General features: G+C 35.2%; 1 protein-coding gene across 1 annotated transcript in view; it reads right to left on the bottom strand.

Moving 5' to 3' along the window:
• Positions 1–23,337, bottom strand: part of Pros1 (protein S) — a 71,944-nt gene extending 48,607 nt beyond the window's left edge. The window contains exons 1-3 of the mRNA XM_003469335.5: positions 23,109–23,337; positions 4,490–4,647; positions 3,275–3,299 (exon numbers count right to left, since the gene is read on the bottom strand). Coding sequence (XP_003469383.1) covers positions 3,275–3,299; positions 4,490–4,647; positions 23,109–23,184 — 259 coding nt within the window. The 5' untranslated portion in view covers positions 23,185–23,337. The remainder of the gene's footprint in view (positions 1–3,274; positions 3,300–4,489; positions 4,648–23,108) is intronic.

Here is a 23,337-nt window from a genome sequence, read left to right on the forward strand (position 1 = left end):
GAGATAAGAAGGATAAAGGAAGAAAAAAAGTGTATCTAAGGGACTTCTCCCAAGTGCTGCATTAAAATGTGGTGGTGTGCACCTACAATCCTAGTGTTTAGGAGGCTGAGGCAGGAGGATTACTTTAAATGAAGGCCAGCCTGAGCTGCACAGTGAGTTCAACTACTGAACTGTGAGCCTGAACTATACAGGCAGACCCTGTCTCAAAAAACAATGTTATTTATGTTTATTGCTCTGTACACTGTGATCAAAGAAATGTATCTTCTAGAATGTTGCTCTTGGAGAGACACAGCCTTATTATACAGCCCTGCGTAGTAAGGATTATTGCAATATTTTGAGGCAAAACATATAATTTCCAATAGCCAAATACTATCTTATAAAAACTTTAAATTCTAATCTAAAATTGAGATGCTAATATAGTCGTTCCTCTACTTCAACAATACAAATTCTTAGTTTTCGGTTTGGAAAGTGAAGAGTCACACATAACTTTAAAAAGATTTCTTTTTCATGAATGTCTGCCTATTATCCTGTCACTATAGATAAAGAGGCAGTTCAGCTGCGTCCTGGGGTCAAAAGGGGCCGCCCCTCCCCTTGTGAAATTAGAGATCACACAATTGAAATTTCTGAAATGATAGCAACTGAAGTAAAGAGACAACTCAGGGTTTGTATTGTTCGATTAACTTTGCATGCCTATATCTAGTAGTCTGAGCAACTACCTGGAAACTAACAATGCACAGTGTAGTAATTATTGTTGATTTCCTACTGCCTTGTTTTTAATATCCAAGGTCACTCTCGAATTGTTTTGGCTCATTTATTGGTTCTTTTTTTTTTTTTTTTTTTTTTTTTTTACTTTATTCTCTTTAAAATTAAAAAAAAAAGATAAGGCAAGGGAAGATTTTAGAAAACTCTGTTGCATTTTCATATCAATAGATACAAATAATATTACCTCACAATTGATACTGTAATGGCCCCTTTCTAAATTTGTAGGAAACTGCCAAAGTTTGTTATTAGTAGGTAGAGAAGGGATTACAAAGGAAAAGCAACACTGTTAAGAAAACAGCAACAGAAAGATTAGGGAAAAAAAAATTAAAAGGACCAGCAAGAAAGCATTCTACACTGGGTGTGGTGGTACACATGTTTAATTCCAGCACCCGGGAGCTGAGGCAACAGCATCTGTGAAAATTTGACACCAGCCTGGGCTATAGAGTGAGAGCCTGCCTCAAAACACAAAACTGCAACTGAAAATAAAGACAAAACAAAACAAAGAAAATACGCTATGAAGTGCTCTAACAGTACTATCTCATTTTATTTCTTCCTGAAATTTATTAAGTAAATGATTTTATCCATTTGCAAAATGAGGAAACTATATCTCAGGGAATATCTTTTAAAACAAAACAAAAGATCTTGCAGTGTTCTAAAGAGACACCACTAAAATGATGTCCTACCCTTGGTAATAGGGTGAACAGAGATGCAGTCAATGACAGATGAGTTTCCCTAAACTCAGAATGAGGCTTTTAAACACAACATGTTCACTGTCATACATGCTTACAAAGAGGAAACCATCTTGAGCTGTAAAACCAATGACTGACTACAAAAATGGGTCTTCTATGCTGTACCTTCAGCTTTTTTTTTTTTTAATTTTTTTTCTTTTTCCTTTTTTTTTTTAATCAGTACCAGGGATCGAACTCACGACTGCCTGCTTGCAAGGCAGGCTCTTATGCCACTGAGCTAAATCCCCAACCTTGTACCTTCAGCTTTTAGCCTGCTAATTGTGCTAATTGTCCTAAAGGACACATGCAAATTCGTATCACCATTTTAGCTTTAAGGTTTCCTAGGAAATGGGAAAAGTATTAATAGTCCCTATTTCAATATGGTCCCTGGAACTGCTTCTCTGATACCCAGAAGACAAAATAAAAACAAATGAAAAATAAACCCTTAAATTATAATTAAATTCTCAAATTTTGAGAGAAATGAGTTTAACTGACATTATTATTATTATTATTTTCTTTTTGTCTTGTTTGAGATAGGGTCTTGCCATGCAGTGCAGGCTGGCCTTGAGCTCATTTTGTAGCCCAGACTAGTCTTAAACTTGCAATGATCCTCCTGCCTCAGTCTCCCGGCCATACTGACACTATTGCTCATAAATTATAGTAATAATTCTAACCTGCATGTTATGAACATATATCTGAGTTTATTTCTATATTTTTTCAAAGATGTCCTTTGATTCACGCTGGGAAGGGTGACAATGAGATGAAAAGATGCATAATGAGGGACATTCTGAACCTAAAGTAGGAGGAGCCCACATTATGGGATCTAGATTGATGGAGAATCATATCAGAAAAATGTACACAAATTATATTCCACTTTGACTGCCTACAAATGCTGATACCTGTCCCAAGTACTAATATAAAATATTTCTACATTTGCTTTAAGCAAACTGAAGCCTTGTGGTTTATGTCTGTGTCCCCCAGGCCTCATGAGTTTAAATTGTGCATTTGTTATTCGTTCATTGTCTAGTGCTTGGATTGATGGTGTCAGTGCTCCACCCACATAGGGGTGGAGCCAGGATGTGATGTAATGGCAGGAAGAGGTGTGTCTTTCTCTTTGCTGGTTTGAGCTTGCTATTTGCAGCCACCATGAACTGCAGCCCAGCCATGCCTGCCTGTCTTGGAGCCAACTGAGTGTGGACTAAAAACCTCTCAAAACTGTAAGAAATAAACCTTTCCTTTCCCAACTTGGGCTTCAGGTATTTGGTCTCAGCAACGAGCATAAAGTAACTAAGACACCTTGCTACTTTTAGATGGTATCTAACTGAAATTATTTAATTTTTGTGAGTGAGCAAATACTATTTCATTTCTTGAGAGTCCCAAATCATACCCCAATCCACAAAAGAATGGTATACTACAAGGTGTGATGACATGGTGTCACAAAGAGAGAAACAATTAATGATTTGCGTAAATGTCTAAATAATAGTTGTTCATGCCATAATCTCTGAAGAGATCTTCAGACCTCTGACCTTTTGTTGAAAGGCATTTTCAGAGAATGCCTGGATTTCTAACATAACTGAGGATCAACCCAAAGCCTCTTTAGGAGAAGAACCAAAGAATGAAAAAGAATAAAAGTCAAAATGTCCATATGGTAGTTAAAGAACTGTTTTAAATTTGCTTACATATCTTTAAATAAAAAAGACAAAAAAAACTCACTCCCAAGAGTGGAGAGTTAGAGACCACCTGCCATTCCTAAGATTTCATAATTGATATATTTTTGAACTTACCTAGATATTTTGGATAGAAATAATCCTAGAAAGAAAGAAAAGAAAAAGATACATGTTACCAAACTTAATTTAATTCAAAAGATAAGACTTAATTTTGTAATGCTCTTCTAATAAAGATGGAAATAAATTATATGCCACATTTTCCCATTATCGTTTTTCCCACAATAAAGTATATCAAGAGGAAATAAGGAATATCAAACTTATAATATGTCTAGGCTTAGAGCATCATTAATCAATTAAATGATGTTTCAAAAACTTCTAATCTGAAAGTGGATTCTATGTAAGCAGATGGGGATAGGGTAGACAATGGCTGGGGATAGAAATAATAAACAATAACAAATATATTTTCTTTCTCTTCATTTTTCCCATTTCTGCCTAACACCCTCTTCCATCTCTTTCTCTTCTGTCAAAAGAAAGCAGTGTTAGAATTAGTGGAGGTAAAGAAATGCATTAAAGATTTTTCCTTCTCCAGGATCTTGCCCCCTCTCTCAGTCTTTTACCTACTTTCTTTTTGTTCCTTAGAGGCTAAACTCTAGAAGTTGGGTAAGGTAGTACATGCCTGTAACCCTAGCACTCTGGAAGACAGAGGCAGGAGGTCTCAAGTTTGAGCCCAACCTGGGCAACTCAGTTACTTAGCAAGGCCTTCTCATGAAGTTCAATTCTCACTACTACCTAAAAGAACTGAGATTAGATAATCCTGTTTCTATAGCTTGGCAAAAATTAAGTACAGAAAAATAAATAAATAGACAAAGTATACAAACATGTAAGATGTTTTAAAATTTTATTATTTTTTTTAATCTTTTGAGACAAGGTCTTGCCATGCAGTTCAGGCTGGCCAGTGCCCAGGGTGGTCTTAAACTTTCAACAATCCTCCTGCCTCAGCCTTCCAAGTACTGGGATTATAGGGCTGTGCCACCACACCCAACTTCACATGAGATATTATACTTGTGACTCTGGTTCTTCATCAGTACTACCATATTCTAGTTAGGAAAAAACATTTACAAACCACGAGTCAGTATTATTTGCTGATAATGAGGTATAAATGAATTATAGTTCCATCAGAGCACACTGGTATTGGCAACAGCAGCCTACTGATTAGCCTCTTGCAGAATGTGTTATACAATATTATTAAACTGGAGGAATACAAGCTAGACATGTTCAGTCTGTAACTGAATGTGTAGGTGTATGAACTTGATCGATTCCATGAATTCTTACCGTTTCAGGGTTGTTCTCAAAGACCTCCCTGGCTTCTTCTTTATTACACAATTCTTCAATGCATTCTCTTTCGAGATTACCCTCTTTGGTTTCTTCAAGCAAAGTATTTGCACGACGTTTCCGCACCAAGACTTGCGAAGCATGTTGCTTTGACAAAACTGAAGGAAAAAATAAGTTTTCATGAATAATTTTATTTTCCCTCCACAATATATTAAATAATAAGAATTTAAATATGCCTATGAGTTACATGACATTTAAAATCAGTACAGTGGAACTAAGTAAGATACAGATACAGAAGCATTTTGGTTAAAAACACAGCAACTTTTAGTGTGCAGCTACAGCACTTCTATAATTGTCCCAAATTATTCAGGTTCACACTTGAGTCCAAATGTGCCAGGGATATTCAGTGTTTAGCATATTATGGCTACAATGGAAAAACATCACACTGACATGCTATGTCAGAAGTCACTGGCATACCATTTTAAAAGCAAAAGTAAAAGCTTTCCCAAAGCCAACAGAAATAAGAGTCATAAACTTTTGGGATCTCTGTAGAAACAGAGAAAAATATGTACAGTATTTGAGAGGTAGCAAACAGGCTAAGATATTCAATTATTAATACAAATAAGAAGATTAAAAACTCAAGAAAAAAGACCATATTCCAAGCACAAAATATACAAGATAAGAAAACTGCAACTTTGACTGCATAAAAAATTTTAATAGTTAAACAACATTAACAAAAATAACAGTGAAGTTTAATACTAATCAAAGACTGGAAGACCTACATCAGCTAGAACCGAAAAATTACATCCAGAATTTAAAAGAAATTTCTAGAAATTAAAAAAGACATAAACTAACCAATAAAGGAATATATTCAAGGTTGTACACAAAATCACTCAAATGACACAACAGGTGCTGAGGATGTAGCTTGGTGACAGACTACTGTCTAGTATGCCAAGGCCCTAGGTTCAATCCCCAGCACCAAAAGCAAAATAAAACAAAATTATAAAATCAAAAATTAGAAACAAAAAGGAATAGGAAATTATACTATTTCTTTTCTCCAGTGTGACATAATAAGTGATTACCAAAAGGAAAGATGACAGTCTTATACTAAAGATTTCTAAGACGCGTTATTCGTGCAAATAAAAGAACTCTGTGTCCCAATATAATCCCATACTGATCATCCAAAGATGCAGATCTGTAAATATATGTCAACAAATACATAAAGAGTGTAAAAAGACATTCTAACTGCTAAGAGGAAATACATTTTAAGAATATAATGGATAGTTTGAAATTTTTGTTTCTTATGTTAGCATGTTGACTACAACACAGTTTTACTTTCTGGTAATTTTTTCTTTAAACAGGACCATGCTATGTAGTTCAAGTTGGTCTTGAATTCGATTGTTAGGCCAAACTTGGCCTCCTAAGTGGGATAACAGGCATGTGCCACAATGCCCAGCTGAACATAGCTTTTAATGAAAAATTTTAAAGGAATAAATAAATTTTGCAAATAATTTTCCTACAGACTTTATCACAAAAAAATTATATTATTTAATTACCTAGTTTTCCCTAAGCTATTAAGTAATACAATAGATAAATGTAGTTTCCTTTCATATTGTGGTAAATAATAATGTGTACTCAAAAATTGACCAAAAAAAGGAAAAGAGAACAAAAAAGAGTCACCCAGGGCCACCATACTATTGATTAAATAACTGAAAATATTATTTCTCTTACTAGCATAAAGAGAAATTTAAATGTGATGGGCTAAATAAACCATGTGGATTGTACTTATAAGCCCCACCTCTTACCATCAGCCATTTAAAAAAGACTACATCAAACTGTGTGTGTATAAAACACAGATGCAAACACGTTACCTGTCACATTTATTACTGACTGATAAATGGCAATTCTGTGGAAAGTAAAGGAGTCATATATATATATGATATATATATAATATATATATATATATGATAGAATAGCTATGGTACTAATCTCTATTAGTTCATTGAAAAGAAAGGTTTGTGATTACATTGATCAATTTCTCGAATGTCTTTATCTTGTAATCTGAGCAACTACCTTTAAATGATAATATGAAACATATTAACCATTGTTAATCTCAAAAAAAAGAAAGATTCAAAAGTCAAAGTAGTTTTTATTGAATATGTTAGTTTTGCAACATCAAGTCAACAAATTATAATTTGAACCATTGTGAATTAGGATCCACCTGTATATACAATCTTTTATTTTAGTGTTGTTTCTTTTGTGAACAGTTGCTCTTCAATATTTATTCGTTCTACATCAGCAGATTATATATCTGTGGATTTAACCAATCATAAATAAAAAATATTGAAGGAAAAAAACCTTAAAGTTGTTGCTGAATGTTCTGCGTGACTAGGTATATGTTGGTTGCTTCTGTAATGAATATATAGATCTTTTTGTTGTCATTATTTGCTAAGTGATAAAATTTACATACATAGCATTAACACTGAACTAGGCATTATAACTAATCTAGATATGATTTGAAGGATGGAGAAAAGTCAGTACAAAAGTTATATGTAAATATTTTGTCATTTTATATAAAGAACTTGAACACCTGTGGATTTTGGTATCCAAGAGGCTTCCAGGAATCGATCTTTCTATAGACACCCGGGAGTATTTCACTTGGCACTGAAAGAAGGAAAAATTGCCCCTGAAAGAATGTGTCTAAGAAGAAAATCTTGGCTAGCATTTAGATTGACAGTTTATTCATCTTTGTGCTTCAGTATTAGACAAGATGAGGGAAACGGCTTTCACTGTGCAAACAGAATAGCCACATAACAGTTGAGGCACAATTTCAGTTTTTGAAGTCACGTGTTTTCCTTAAATAAATGCTGTGGAAAATGAATTGCATTAGTATACATGAATATTTAGCTAGTTCAAGACTATACTGCCCTGAACACATTCCGTTTCTTCTGATCTAGGAAGTAAGCAGGGTCAAGCCTGGTTTGTATTTGGATGGAAGAAAAATATTTACCTAACAATGTGAAAACCAATATCAAATTTTTTTTTATTTTAAAATATCACAAATGAATTGTAAAATAAACTTTTTTTCATAAATATTTCTATCACAGATGATTTCTATCTGGCAAATAGAGCAAGTCTTTTAAAATGTTAAGGTTGCAACAATTAGGAAAAATCCAAAGAAAATTTAGGTAAGCATTCATCACCCTACATAATTATTACCAATTTTCAAAAAAGCTTGTGTTATCCTTCATAATGAAATGCACTGTTTATCTGTACATTGTGCTTCTATCTTCTTGTTTCCTCTTTTATTTTAAACAAAATCATTATACTTGGTTTTCCCTAAGTTTGAAGTTTTGTTTCATATTGAGGGTTACAAGGCTGAGCAACTGATTCTTGTCTTATTACTGTTAAAGGTTTGGAAAAGGTTTTTTTTTAAGGAAAAAAAAACCATTCTACAACAATAAACTATGGATAAATCCTCCAAAGGACTGAGTGATAAAGAAGCTGATGGAGAAATATGTAAGAGGGTCAGAGATGCTAAAATAAAGCTGGGCAAAGATATAAATCCAGGGCTAGGGATTTAGCTCAGCCTCACAAGCATGGTACCAAAAAAAAAAAAAGATAAAAATCTAGGGAGTAGATGTAAATTTTCTACAGCAGAAAAGGTGGAAAGTAATCTTGTGAATTACATGGTACTCATACAAAGGTGAGTTGGAAAATATTTAGATTAGAGGAGTGAGAGTAGGCATTTATTTAGAAGCACAAAGGCCATGGAAGCATTTTGAAAATGTGACCACTGACCCTGCAGGACAGATCAATGCATAAACAGAGAAACAATGCCTGAACCATGCAGACACAACAGGAGTAAAATGGACATCTACTTACTCCAGGATTTAATTATAGCTTTAGTTTATGGCCCTCATTCTAGAGAGTAAGAGGAGGGTGGGGAGGATCCTTCCGTCATTGTCGTAAGGTTAAAGACTTTGATATAGTCATATAAAGAGAAAGCGTCACACATTGAGTATTCTCTCCAAAATGACAAATACGTCTATTCAAAAGAAAGGACAGTCAGCTCCTTACCATCCCTCCAAATTATACTGGTCACTTGTTTTATTTGATTTATTTCTTCCTGGTGAGTGATAAATGAAAGTACTTCATTTGAAGGAACTCAGAGTTTAGAATTTGGCAAGATAAGAAAAAGACATTTTTTATAATCCTTTCTAGTCTTTTCTTGATTGCTAGGCTGCAAACTGGTTAGACTACATGAGGATACAACAGGTCTCTTTCATAACTCAGCAAAATTCAATGTCTTTGTGTGTGTATGTGTGTGTGTGTGTGTGTGTGTGTGTGTGTGTGTGTGTCTCAGCCTCCTACCTATTACAACACCAAACATCATTTGATTTTGAAGTAATGTACCACGAGGTTACCACTCAGGAAATGCTTTGTTTTCATTCTATTTGACCTATTTTGTTGGGATGACATTAATATTGTTAGTTCACTGGCCTGTGTCTGTTACTTATGCATGGAAAGGAAATAAACTGTTTTAAAAGGCAACAGTGAAAAGCCGGCCTCACTTACAAGAACCCACCTCTTGAAGCCTTTCTCACATCTCTGAAATAGGCAAGTATGGAGTGGGCTGAGATGCTAACGAAGAACACCTCAAAGGTACATTTCACAGCTAGAGTGCACAGTTACCATGTGTAAAGACCTGGATTCCATCACAAACTATTGAGAAAAAGATATTTTTAAATTCCAAGACTCAATAATGTCTCTTTTGATTCTTAGAATATTATTCATTTTTAAAGTGCTTACATATGCTGGGTGTGGTGGTCTGTAATCACAGCACTTGGGAGGCTGAGGCAGGAAGTTCCACAGGAGTTCAAGACCAGGCTGGGCTACAAGTGAGTTCAAGGCCAGATTTGGAATACTGGTATATTGACAAGTAAGTATTTACAAGTTAATATAAGCTGCTCAGAATTCACTGCTGGGCAGCCAACACCTTTTATGACACAGTCTATAAGTAAAAATGGAATAAAATGATAACTTAATGATACCTGACGTAAGGAGGTAGCAATGGGGTTGTCGCGCCACTCCCTACATCTCATCCCTTTTTATATTACTTAACCAGGAGTATGGCAGGCCCTGTGAGGACAGCGTCTGTCTTAGGTCAAGGACCTCATTACATGAACCCAACCGGGCCTTACCCGTCATGGGCTTGCAGGACAGCAGTTGCTCCTGTGCCTGTCTTAGGCAGCCAGTGGTGTACCATGTATATTGCTTCCTCCCTACAACCTAATAGTGACTGGGATAATTGAGGCCTACCTGCAAGAGGAAGTGACCACGAATACAGTGAAACGGCTGCTTATCTCTGTTCATAATAAGCAAAATAACAAAATAATCATTTGTTCTGTACTTGTTAATCCATTATACATTGAATGTTTGTGTTCCCCCTCCTCCAATTTCATTTGCTATAGTCCTAACACCCAGTGGCAGTATTTGAAGATGACTCTTTTAAAGAGGTAAAATTAAGGAGATCACAAGGTTGAGACCCTGATTCAAATGATTAGCCACCTTAGAAGAAGAAACATCAGGTGACTGGTGAAGGTGGTCTCTTTACATGCATGAACTGAGGAAAGCCACGGGAGAACATACTGAAAAGGCAAAAAGAAAAAAAGAAATCTCTCCTGAATTTGAACTGGTCTTGATCCCTACAGCCTACACATCAGTGAGAACATAAATTTCTATGGTTTAATAAATAGTTTGTGGTATTCTGTTATAGACACTCAACGAGACTAGTACAGATTTTGATACTGAGAGGTGGGGTATTATTCCAACAAATAACTACCGGTGTGGAACTGTACTTGGGCCTGGGTTCTGAGTGGAGCCTAGAAAAGTTTGGAGGTTGTGCTAAAAGAGCAGACTGCAATGAACGATGTATCAGTGGACTACATGAAAGAGGACTCAGAAAAAAAGAAGAAAAACAGAGAGAAAGAACATGTTCTTTAGAAGACTGTTCATCTACTCAGATATAACATAAAAAACCATGAATACTAACTAAGTACATTGTTAGAAATATGGACTTTAAAGTGCATTTAGGTAAGCTTTCAGACTAAAGAGATGAGAAATTGGAAGAAAGCATAAACTTAGCCAGGAAATGGCTCAATTGTGTGGTACTATTTTGTGGAAGGTAGAATCGTGATGATGAAATTGGGCGCTTATGCCGCTGAGCTAAATCCCCAGCCCCGAAATTGGATTTTGAGAGGAGATTTCTAGCCAAAGTATCAAAGATGTGGCTTGAGCTCTTCCTACTATCTCAGAAAAGTATAAAACTGAAGAAAGAGTTGTTAAGTAAAAAAGGACCCAGCATTTGAAGTTTTGAAGTATTTTCAGCTTATCCATATTGTGAAAAATGAAGAAGCTTGTTGCTTGTTCTGAAAGGAAACTAAGGGTGTGGTAGAAAAGCCATTTGCTAAGGAGATTAATATGGTTTGTAAACGAAAGATCCAATCAGACACTGAGATGGAATTGTACTACTAGAAATACGTAGCCTGCTGGGAATAAAGGAAACAGACAAAATGGGGTGGGATGATGAATGACCTTCCACATGCTTATTTTTTGAAGAAAAAGAAAGTAGCCTAAAAGTAATGCAAGAGCATCAGGACTGTCATTTCCATGATAAACCCAGGGACATAACTATTTCCTCTTTGGTTTCTGAGAGCAGCTGTGGTTATAACAGGATGCCACTGGCCTTGGAGATACAGGGCCAGAACTCAACAGACCTTTGGGAAATACTTGAACCCAGCAATACAGTAGGGGAAGGGTTGCCACTTAATCCAGAAGGCAGAACAACCACTTGGATGGCTCTATTAAAAAGACAACTGTTGGAGACCACAAATTATAAATTTGTTCTAAAGCTAGGAGATCTTAAGGACTCTCACTACCATGGTGCTCACAGGGCAGGATGAGGTCTACTGAAGACAAGTACCCTTGTGTGGAGATGGATCTTAACTTGTTTCTTTTGTGATCCTAAATTTGTTCCTCATTCTACATAGTTCTTATTTCCAGAAAAGTACCCTCCTCTTCTCCCTGCACTACAGGTCATTTGTCCTTGTCTCCTTCCTTTATAAATTACTGTTTACTTTTTCTCCATCCTGTGGTATACTCTCATACAGCCAGTGAGGGATTTTAGCCAGGTCCCGAATAGACCACCACCCTACTAAGCCAGAAGGAAGAGCACAGATGAAAATTATTCTCAGCCCTCAAGATCTAATGGAATTTGCTTTGTTAGCATTGAGATTTGTGTGGGACCTGTAGCTCCTTCTTTCTAATTTCTGCCTTTTGGATTTGTGAAGGTCTTGTCCTACCAATATACTTTAGAAGTATATAATTTTTCTGTTATAGTTTCCCAATCAAAGAGAAATCTTGCCTCAGGAATCACACTCATATTTGATTTAGATGATATGTTAGACTTTAAACTTTGTAGATAATCCTGGACTAAGTTAAGCGTTTTGAAGTTGTTTTGGATGGAATGGTGTATTGTATTTGCAAGGACATGAATTTATGTGGTCAAAACCAGAATGTTGTAGTCTAACTGTCTGTGCCATCCAAAAATCTATACAATGGATCCCTGGTCCCTATTGTGTCCCCATCTAGAAACAGACTCTCTAAGAAAGTAATGAGATTAAATGTGGTCTTATAAGTAGACACTTGATCTAACAGGATTAGAGTCCTTATTGCAGAGTTCTCATGGTTCTCCCATGTTGTCTCTCCCTGTGCAGACATCAATGAAAAGCTATGCAAGAACATAATGAGAAGGCACTTGTCTGTAAGCAAGGAAAAGAACCCACATCAGAAACAAAACTGGTCAGAACCCTGATCTTGGACTTACCAGTTTCCAAAAATATGACAAAATAATTTTCTATCATTTAAGCCACAAAACCCAATGCCATTTTATTATAACACTAACACAAAAGGCAAAGAAGTTAGCAGCTATATCTAGCTGCACTTTAAAGACATAGAAAGCAATGTTTATGGTTAAAGATGGTAGAAAGTTTTTACATGCTATTCCTCTGAGTCTGTAAAAATTATAGTAAATACTTTTTAATATAAGGAATAACTTGCAACAGTTAACAGCATAGAAAAGGTGACTGTTAGATAAATGATTCCAATCATTGCTTCAAACTGGAGAGCTAATATACACTGCTTAGTGAATAAATAAAAAGAGGAAGACTTGAGCCAATATAGACTGTTACAGCATAAGTCAGAATCTTCCTGGGTAATAAAACCTCAAATGGACTCTTCTACAGCATTAGTAGGAGGGTGGGAGAAAAGGCAAATAGAAGCAACAGGATTGATTTGAAATTCCATCAATTCCACAATAGCACTGATGTTATGGTTTGTGTCTGGATGTCCCCTCAAAGCCTCATGTAGCATGGGGTGGGGCAGGCTTTTTGAAGGCTGCTGAATCTGGAGTTTGTGAATGGTTCATTGCCTAGTACTGGAATTGAAATTAAGGGAAATTCTGTTAGGCTTTCCTAAACAAACCAGAGAAGAAGCCTAGGCCAACCGCATAATTTATCTAATTTAGGACCTCCTTCAAAATACATAAAGCCAGCCAATGCAGTGCTGTTCATTTGTAATCCCAGCTATTATGAAGGCTGAGACAAGAGGATCAAAAGTTTAAAGCCAGCCTGGACAAAACAGGGAGGTCCTGTAGCAAAAGGAAAGTAGATATCATTAGGGATTAAGTAATGATTACAATGTCAAATTAGCTGCCTAGAAACCACTGGACAAAAACAGAAAACATTTCTGATTTAAGAAGACTGATAATAAAAATAAATGTGTTAGGAATCAAAAAAAGAGCCTCATTTTAACATGACAAAGACTACATATCAGAGATGAATGGTAAAAAGAGATGGACCAAGGACACGAATTATGGAAACATCCATTAAACACAGGAACAGAACAGAAAGACAAAAAAAGTTTTGCTATGTCACAGCAAAAAAATCAACCATATACTGTCCCTCAAAGTAGTCTGTAATTCTGATATAATTTCACTCAAAACCCTAATTGTTGTAGAATTTTATAAATTGTTTAAAATGTTCATTTGGAAGAAAAAAATTTCTTAGAAAAAAGAAAATAAATGTAAGTAATATTTTAAATCTGAAAACTGTATTTCAGTTCTCTAATTTTCCTTTTTGATATTCTATTTTTGTTTCATGGATACCAGATCTCAAATTTATTTATGACATTAGCTATCATATTTTTAAATTTGTCTTCTATGTCTTCAGTTACCTCTACTTCCTTTGCAGTCAGTAGCTCTGTATATTCTTAATGAACGTTTTGTACTCTACTGACTAAATCTGGCAGTGCTTTATTATGTTTCTACTGAAATGGGAGAACCATCCTTCTACCTCACATTTTCTCCAAATTGAAAAGAAAAAATATGAAGACAGGTTGGGCTCATAAGTAGCACAAATATCTGCTCCTTCCCAAACACAATCCAGTCCAATAAAAGTTAAGGTTTAAATTAGAAAAAAAAGATGCAGGAGATATAGCTTGGTGGCATAGCATGCCTGCCTGGCAAGCGTGAGGTTGTGAGTTCAATTTCTGGTACCAGAAAAGAATAAATATGTAAAATAAAACAAGAAAAAAATGATGCAATTGTCTAACATTTTTAACATATTCAGGGAACTTAGCATACCATATAAAAATTCTACAAGAAAAATGGACTAAAAGTATCAGTAAGCATTTTATGAAAAAAATAAAGAGACTAGTAAATATATGAAAAATGAAGCATAAATGACCAGAATTCTTTAAGGCCTCACCAGACAGTGGATAGTATAGTTTACATTAACACTTGTGGCTGAATTTTAGTCTCCTTCTCCTTATTTTAAGAGGGGAAGAAACTCTAGTCTCACCAAGTATGGCTTAAGCATTTTCCAAAAGCCTTAAGTCAAGCTAAGGCTACCCGTACTTCCCACTTACTCCACCTGTCACTATTTTTTTAAATAATGAACTGACAAAGATGTCTTTAAGTTAATGTCCCATATTGACAATAAGAGGAATAAAGAATCCTTAAAATCTACTTTTAAAACCATTTTTTAGGGAAATATCTAATGATACGTTATCTAAAACCTTTTAAATCAGCTGCATATCTAGATAATCAGTTTACAATTTTGTTTCTATAAAATGAACATGAAAAAATGAATAAGGACCTATATAAAGAAATATTCATGAATATGTTCCATGCCACACTACTTGTATAGACAAACATTGCAAATAACTTAAATATAGTTCAAAAATATGAGGAACACTTACAATGGGAAATTATGAGTCTATTTAAAAGGAAGATACAGATTTTAATTTTTTTCCTTTTTGGTATCAGGGATAAAACACAACTTCGTGCTTGCCAGGCAGGCACTTGTGCCGCTAAGCTAAATCCCTGGCCCAGATTTTAATTTACTGACATGAAAAATTATTATTCTTCTAGGTATAATGTCAAGTTAGATATAATATATAGAGCACATTTTCATTCTTGTACTTATATAGTTTGATACATGTAGGCCAAGAAGTTTAGCAGAATATAAAGCAAAAGGTGTCTGGTTAGTGGTAACACAGACATATTTTTAGTGCACATTTTAAAAATTAGATTGCATTAAACTTCAGTTGAGTAGTTTTAATATACAATGCATAATGCATTATATTTAGGACTGAGTAGAATATGCCCAGTAGTTTAACCTATAGAACATTTCCAATGAGATAAGAATACCTAGGTAAAACTCCAGGTAAATAATAATGTATTGCATATTTCAAAATACCTAAGTAGGTTACTTTAAACGCTTTCATCAAAAAAGAATGATGTTTTTCAAGATATCCTAAATTATCCTGGTTCGATCATTTTAAAATGTATAAATGTATTGAATTATCACATCATACCACATAAATGTATGCAGTTATTTGCTAATTAAAGGTTAAACTCCAGCAAAGTCCTACTTTAAAGGAAAATAAAGATCAAAACATAGAAAGAGAATTAGTAACATATATGTAGAGAGAAGTGAAATTTACAAAAAACAATGGACAGATATATAAAAAAGTAAATTTCAAAATGATTTTCCACAATACTAAATGTTGCAAAGAAGTTATTCATAAGCCATAAATATTACTGTTAGTAAAAAAAGATTACTATTAACATCAATTGCCAGTAACAAATAGTAAGAAGGAAGCAGAGATAGCCAAAATAAATTATTTCTTCCAGAAGTTCACCCGAAAATAGGCACAAAATCTAGTAAAATGCTTTTTTAAAAGTCTAAGTTAGGAATGGTGAAGCACATCTGTAATTTCAGCACTCTGGGAGGCTGAGGTAGGAAGACTACCATGATTTGGAGCTTGGAGATTGTTAGGGTTGGATTGCTCCTTCAGCACCCCTATGAATGTAACCATATGTGGAAGCAGAGCTTTGGCAAATGATCAAGTTATACCGAGGTCATTAAGACAGACTCTAATAATATTAGTTATTGAAAGGGAAAATATAATCAAAAACTTAACAACAAAGACAAGCCCAGAACCTGATGGATTCACAGCTGAATTCCACAAGGAATTTAGAAAACATTTAATACCAATACTCCTCAAATTCTTTAATACGATTTAAAAGGAGGAAATTCTCCCCAAATCATTCCTGAAGGCAAGTATTACCCTAATACCAAAACCAGAGAAACCCAATCAAAAAAGAGGACTATAGGCCAATCTCCCTAATGAAAACATATACAAAAAAATCTCAATATAATACTAGTAAACAGAATACAGCAAATCATCAAGAACATTGTACACCATGACCAAGTGAAATTCATTCCATGAATGCAGGGATGGGTCAACATACACAAATCAATATACATAACATACCATATTAACAGATCCAAAGACAAAAATCACATGATCATCTCAATAGATGCAGAAAAAGTTTTTGATAAAATCCAACACTCATTCATGGTAAAAACGCTACAGAAAATCAGAATAGATGGTTTTTACCTCCATATGATAAAAGCTATTTATGAAAAACCAATAGCCAACATCATACTAAGTGGACAAAAACTGAAAGCTTGCACTCTAATATCAGGCACAAGACAAGGATGTCCTCTATCACCACTCCTACTCACTATAGTTCTGGAAACATTAGCCAGAGCAATCAGAGAAGAGAGAGAAATATAAGAAATAATATAGGAAGAGAAAAGTTAAATTATCCTTATTTGCAGATGACATAATACTCTACATAAAGGACCATAAAAAACTCCATCAACAGACTTCTAGATTTAATAAGCAAATTCAGCGGTGTACCTGGGCACAAAATCAACACTCAAAAGTCAATTGTATTTCTGTACACAAATAAAAAACTTGCTGAGACAGAAATTAGAGAAACCACACCCTTCACAATAACATCCCAAAAATGAAATACTTAGGAATCAATCTAACAAAGGAAGTAAAAGATTTATATATTGAAAAAAGGTATCGAAGAGAATATCAGAAAATGGAAAGATATTCCTTGCTCATGGAAAGGAAGAATCAACATAATGAAAATGGCCATACTCCCAAAACTGTTACACAGATTTAATGCAATCCTGATAAAAATTCTCTTAACATACCTTGCAGATCCAGAGAAATTACTCCTAAAATTCATCCAGAACCAGAAGAGACCTAGAATAGCAAAGGCAATTCTAGGAAACAAAGGCAAGGCAGGAGACATCACAATCCCTGACCTGAAATTATACTACAAAGTTGCTATAATAAAATCAGTATGGTACTGATAAATAAACAGACATGAAGATCAATGGAATAGAATAAAAGATACAGACACAAAAACATACTCAGCCATCTTATGTTTGACAAAGGGGCCAAACATGTTCATTGGAAGAAAGATAATCTCTTTAATAAATGGTGCTGGGAAAATTGGCTTTCCACATGCCAAAGTAGACCCATGCTTATCACAATGCACTAAACTAAAGTCAGAATGAATCAAAGATCTAAACATTAAGATAGAAACACTAAATTTACTGCAAGACAAAGAAGGTAGAAATCTTGAAGACATAGGAGTAAGCAGAGTGCTCGTGAATAAAAACCAAACTGCATAGGAAGTACTTCAAAGAATCAACAAATTGGAACTTTTCTTATTAAAAAGATTTTGCACAAAACTTTTAAAGACAAGGAGATTATACAGAAACCATTGTTCGTTTTCTGTTGGTTGATTCTAAATACCCAGTAATGCTGTCATTCTCTTAAATGGTTTTACATTGTTTTGATATATTTGATGCTACAGTATACGAAGTTATACTCAAAGATTTCAAGGAAAGAGACAATATGGTAACTACTTTTATGTCAGGATTATCTTGTGGTGAAACACTATTCTGCTTAAATGGTTATGTTTTGCTCTGCGTTGTTTTCCTGTTATGCCCTCTTTTATCTCAATCTCCACTTCATTATTTACTTTTTTATTTTTATCCTTTTAATTAAGGGAAAAATAAATTAAAAATAGCAGGATATATTATAGTAACCCACTTTGACTTTCCATTATCTTGATTTAAAGCCCTGTATTACTCTCACCATCTTGTTTTTGACTGATGTCCCCCTATTCTGTTTTGCTTGATAGTACCAGGTTCGAAAGTTTAAGCAACAGCTGTGAAGATAGTGGGATTCAATATGATGCCCATTCTCGTTGACTATTACCTACTTTTGAAGACCTATAATGTCTCCAATGTTTTGGTTTTGTCAGTTTTGTTCTTTACTGTTTTGTTCAATTTTATTATAACTGATGATATAGGTAATTCTATTAGAGATAGCGGGAGGCATTATGGTAACCATTGTTGATCACTTTGTATTATGCTTTTACATTATCTATTATGTCCACCCTTTTGATTTGATTGACTCTGTTCTATTATGTCACATTTGGTTCTACTCCCTTCCAAAAAAGTAGTAAGAACTATGGGAGCAACAAAACCCAAAATGGGTAATTGTCATTGTACAAAAGAGAGGAAAAGAAAGTGCATGTATATATAAGTGTATAAGACAGATAATGATATCACTGAGTTTTGTTGGATCATTGAACAGAACTGTTTGCAGTCTCACTGTTGGAATGTCCACTTTACAAGCTTTAATTTTGTGACTTGAACAATTATTTCTAAGATGACAATGTGTAATCCATTAACTAGTGATTTTCTACTGTTTATTTTTTTCTGTAAATCTGTATAACTTGTACCCTTTCTCTGCTTTTTTTTTCCTCCTTAAATAAAATTTTAAAAAAAGATTTTGCACATTCAAAGAAATCACCAAGAGAGTAAAATGAAAACCCAAAGATTTTTGTCAACTGTCACTCTGACAAAGGACTTCTATCTAGAACATATAAAGAACTGAAGAAACTCAGGCCCAATCCAAAAATGGGCATCTGAAATGAGTATACAATTCTCAGATGATAAAATTCAATGGCAAATAAATGCATGAAAAAATGTTCAGCATCTTTGGTCAATTGACAAATGCAAATTAAAACAATACTGAGATGTCATCTCACTCAAGGAAAAATGGCTAACATCAAGAAATCAATATATAAAAAATGCTGGAAAGCTGTGGGGAAAAAGGAAACCTTCTACATAGTTGGTAGGAGTATGGACTGACCATATAGAAATCAGTGTGGAGATTTCTCAAAAAATTAGGACTACATGTTCCATTCAATCTAGCTATTCCCCTCCTGGATATTTTCCCAGAAGAACTGAAAACATCATACCACACATGTGGACCTGTGTTTGTAGCTGCACAATTTGTAATAGGCAGAACTCGGAAACAACGCAAAAGCCCATCAACTGTGGAGTGGATAAAAAGATGTGGTATTTTTGTACAATGGAGTACTACTCAGCTATAAAGAATAAACTAAAGGCTTTTGCATGTAAATGGATGCAACTAGAGACCATACTCATAAGTGAAATAAATGAGACTGTTTTGCCTTGTTGATGTAAGAAACTGAAAGTAAGTAAGATCCAAAAGTTACAACAGATATAGTGAAAGAGAAAGAAAGTGTTCAAAGGAAAATCATACACTTAATCTATTTTCCATGCCTGTATCTGGTAACCTGACAACTATTTTGAAGATAACAATATGCAATATAACACCCATTGTTAAATTCCTATCATCCTGTTTTAAAATCCTGTATCACTCTTGTTTTTGTTGTTGCTGTTGCTGTTGATTGGCTTTTGTTGTTGTTTTTTTGATAGCTTTTTTATTTTTCTGTGCTATTTTTCTCTTTAGAATAAATTTTTTTTTAAAAAGATAGGCTCTAATCCAGTATAAGCAGTATACTTACCAAAACGGAAATTCAGACATAAAAGAGGAAAAACAAAACAAAAACATAAGGGATACGCCAAAAAACATGTCAATTTACTAGATTAGGAAAAAGGCATAGAACAGATTCTCTTTCATATGCCTCAGAAGGCATCAACCATGCTTATCTCCTGTCCTAGCACTTCCAGTCTTCAGACGGATAAGGCAAATTTTTTTTGTATATAAGCCATTTAGTTCTACTTTCCAAACAGCCAATGAATGACCTATTCTTAAATTTTTGTACTCTTTCCTCAGCTCTGGGCTCTATTCATTTAGAAATTTGAAAACCAAAAAAGGAAAGCATTTATTATAAGAACTAATTATATTTTCCACTGAATTAGAAATCAAGATTGTTATGTAGCCATTTGAAATTCTTTACCACACTTTCTTAAGTAAAGAATACAATAATCAAGGCAAAGAGTATTGGTATTGCATTTAAGCCAGGGTTAGCATAATAGAAACTCTCCAGGATGAGTATTGTACACAACAGAAATCATAAAAGAAGAAATGGATGCACTATGTTAGAGGTAGGAACAAAGACTCCAATCCTTCTTGAATAATAGTGCGTTTCATTTCATTAAGGAGAAACAAACATTAGGAGCTTTCTCAGGATAAGAGATAGGAAATGGGTAGTGATAAGTTACTACCAAGGTCTACACTGTCCCAAGAGCAAGATAAGCAATCCCCAAAGCCATTGTATATATTTGCTTGTTTGTTATTTTGTTAGAGTAGGATGCATACAGGATGCTTTGATGCAGTACAATGTATCATTTCATTCATTAATTGTAGCACAGAACCAGTGGAAGCATGGTCATCAAGTGACAGCAGGAAACAGCAGTCTCATCTCATCTCTGAATATGGTCAAACCTATTAAGGGGGTTATTTCTACTATACAGTATTTATTAAATTAAACAAAGTTTCCTTTTTTATTTTTATTAACTGATTAATTTTTATTATTTTTGAAACAGAGTCCCACTATGTAGTGCAAACTGGCCTTGAATTTGCTTATGTAGCTCAGGCTGGCCTTGAACTCATGGAGATCCTCCTGCCTCAGGCTCCTGGGTCCTGGGATTACAGGTTTGCACTTCCCATGCCTGGTCCTAGACAAATAATTTCAAATGATGTGTGTTGGTAACTTTTTTCATTGATGAGACAGAATACCCAACACTGGAAGTTAAAGGAAGAAAGCTTTATTTAGCTCAAAAGTTGTAGAGGTTTCCGTTCACAGTCAGCTGGCTCCAAGGGAGGGTAGCATGGCAAAGGGGCAGGGCAGAGCATAACATTTGAAGTCTTGAAATAAATTTTAAGAAAAGTCAAGAATATGCATCAAAATAACAGAAAAAAAGCACAAAAAGAGAAAAATATATCTCATTATACACACACATATACACAATATCTAACATCTTGGAATAACTGAATTTCGTTAAAGTGAAGAAATTGAACTACCTAACTTCTGACAACTCAAAAATAAACCTGTGATTTGTAAAACAGAAGTTTCTATTTAAACAACGATTACATTCCTATGAACTCTACAATGGATTATAAAGAAAGTATTTAGAGTTCTATTTTATCTTCAATCTAACATGTTACAGAGCTAGGGGGATGGGATAGGGCTAAGAAGCACAGCACTTGCCCAGCTAGCATAAGCGAAGCCTTGGGTTCAATCCCCAGTACAAAAAAGAGAGAAAAAGGAGAAACAAAGGAAAGAAAGAAAGGGAGGAAGGGAGGGAGGGAAGTCTAAAGCCAAGAAGCAAGGAAGCAAGTAAAAGAGGGACGTAGTGTAAGACACCCCATCTCTAGCCATTGTATCCATGTTTCTTCATCATATATCAGAGATTTTTAATCCAATTAGGTAATCAAAAAATGTTAAATGTCTATTATAGGGCCATGTCAGACTTGTAGAATTTATTTATTTACTCTTATCTGTTCCTGTATACAGTAAGGTAATTCTCCACATACTATGTAAGACACATAACACAACACACACATATTTACCTCTTCTAGATATCAGTCCAAATGTAACAATCTCTATTAAAATGATCTAGCAAATTGTGCTACGACAAGCAGTAAATGTGTAAGCTGATTTTATCTCTTTCTCTCTTCCAAAACACGGGTTAGCAGGATTATTGGGTTGTCCAAATAGACTATACAGACAGTGAGTTAGTCCATGTAACCACATAGGTATAGTATTAATTTTATAGGATTATGGATTGTTTTGCAACTGCAACTCTTTAGTATAAGACCAACAAATAGATTTAGTCTTTAAGTTAGAAGTTAAAATTACCTCATTCATCCTGATCACTAATTAATAAGACTAGTGGAATTTTAATAATGTTAATAATAATTTAATTATAATAATAATAATTTAATTATAATAATAATTTAATAATGGAATCTTAATAATTACCATCTTTCAAAATTTTACTTTGGAATTCTGAGCAGCCTAAACATTAGTTCAAAATTATTGCTTCCAAGTCAGTTCCCAAGAATAAAACAGCATGAGAAAGCATTTTTAATCATGAACATTCTTAAACATTAGAAAACAAATTAACAATCAAAGTGTACTAAAACCATTGATATCCTTTATATATTTTTCAGAGAAAACTCAATGTGCTTCCTTGAATCTGAATATGGAAATACAAAGAACTGGAAATTCAAAGATAAAGGGCAAAGAATTCATGTCACCTCAGTTCAGTGGCACAGTGTCCAAAAAAATTCCTTAGTGCCAAATGATCTGAGAAATGTAATATTTAAGTCTTTTTTATTTCAGTGCAATGCAAAACCTCGATCATCGTAGAACAGTTCGTTTGTTAATGTGAGACAGGCAAACCAAGTTCAAAGTTCAGATATTGCAAAAGGGAGGGGGGCGGTCTTTTACAAAGGGAGGAGAAAGTGGTTGACTTCGTTTCCCTTCTAGATTTGTAGTGTGCTCATCCTAGTCCTCCGATTGGGAACTTCAGCAGTCGAGGGGAAAGGAGTAGGTGTTCTAATCCCTTCATTGATAATTATGTCTGTCACCCAGGTTCTTGCATCAGTTCGGTAAACCACACATGAACTGCACAGCGGGGCAAACATTGATCCTGCCCACCATTACACCGCTCGCTAGATCCACGGCTGCCTCCATCGGCTGGGGGCGGTCGGGACTTCGGGGAAACTTTCTAGGAGGCTGCAGCCCTAGAGAATACAATCATGCCAACCACAGCACGTAGCTCCGTCTGCAGCGGCGGGGAAGGGAGAAGACGCGTCGCTACGGATTACTCACAGTTCGCCTCCGAGACGGGAAGCACTAGGGCTAGGCACGCCAGCAGCGCCCCGCAGCGCCCCCCCAGAACCCTCATCGCGAAGCGGGCGCGGGGCGGGCGGGACCGTGGCGCGGCGCTCGCTCGGGGACCTGAGCGCGGAGGCAGCGGCGCGGCGGCGGCGGCGGGGGCGCGCGGAGCAGCGAGCCCAGCGGCGGCTTCTCGGAGCGCAGTGCGGGCGAGCGCGGGAGG

The sequence above is a fragment of the Cavia porcellus genome, unplaced genomic scaffold, assembly GCF_034190915.1.
Source record: "Cavia porcellus strain 051 isolate PalLab524CR breed Dunkin Hartley unplaced genomic scaffold, mCavPor4.1 scaffold_15, whole genome shotgun sequence".
NCBI classification, from domain to species: Eukaryota; Metazoa; Chordata; class Mammalia; order Rodentia; family Caviidae; genus Cavia; species Cavia porcellus.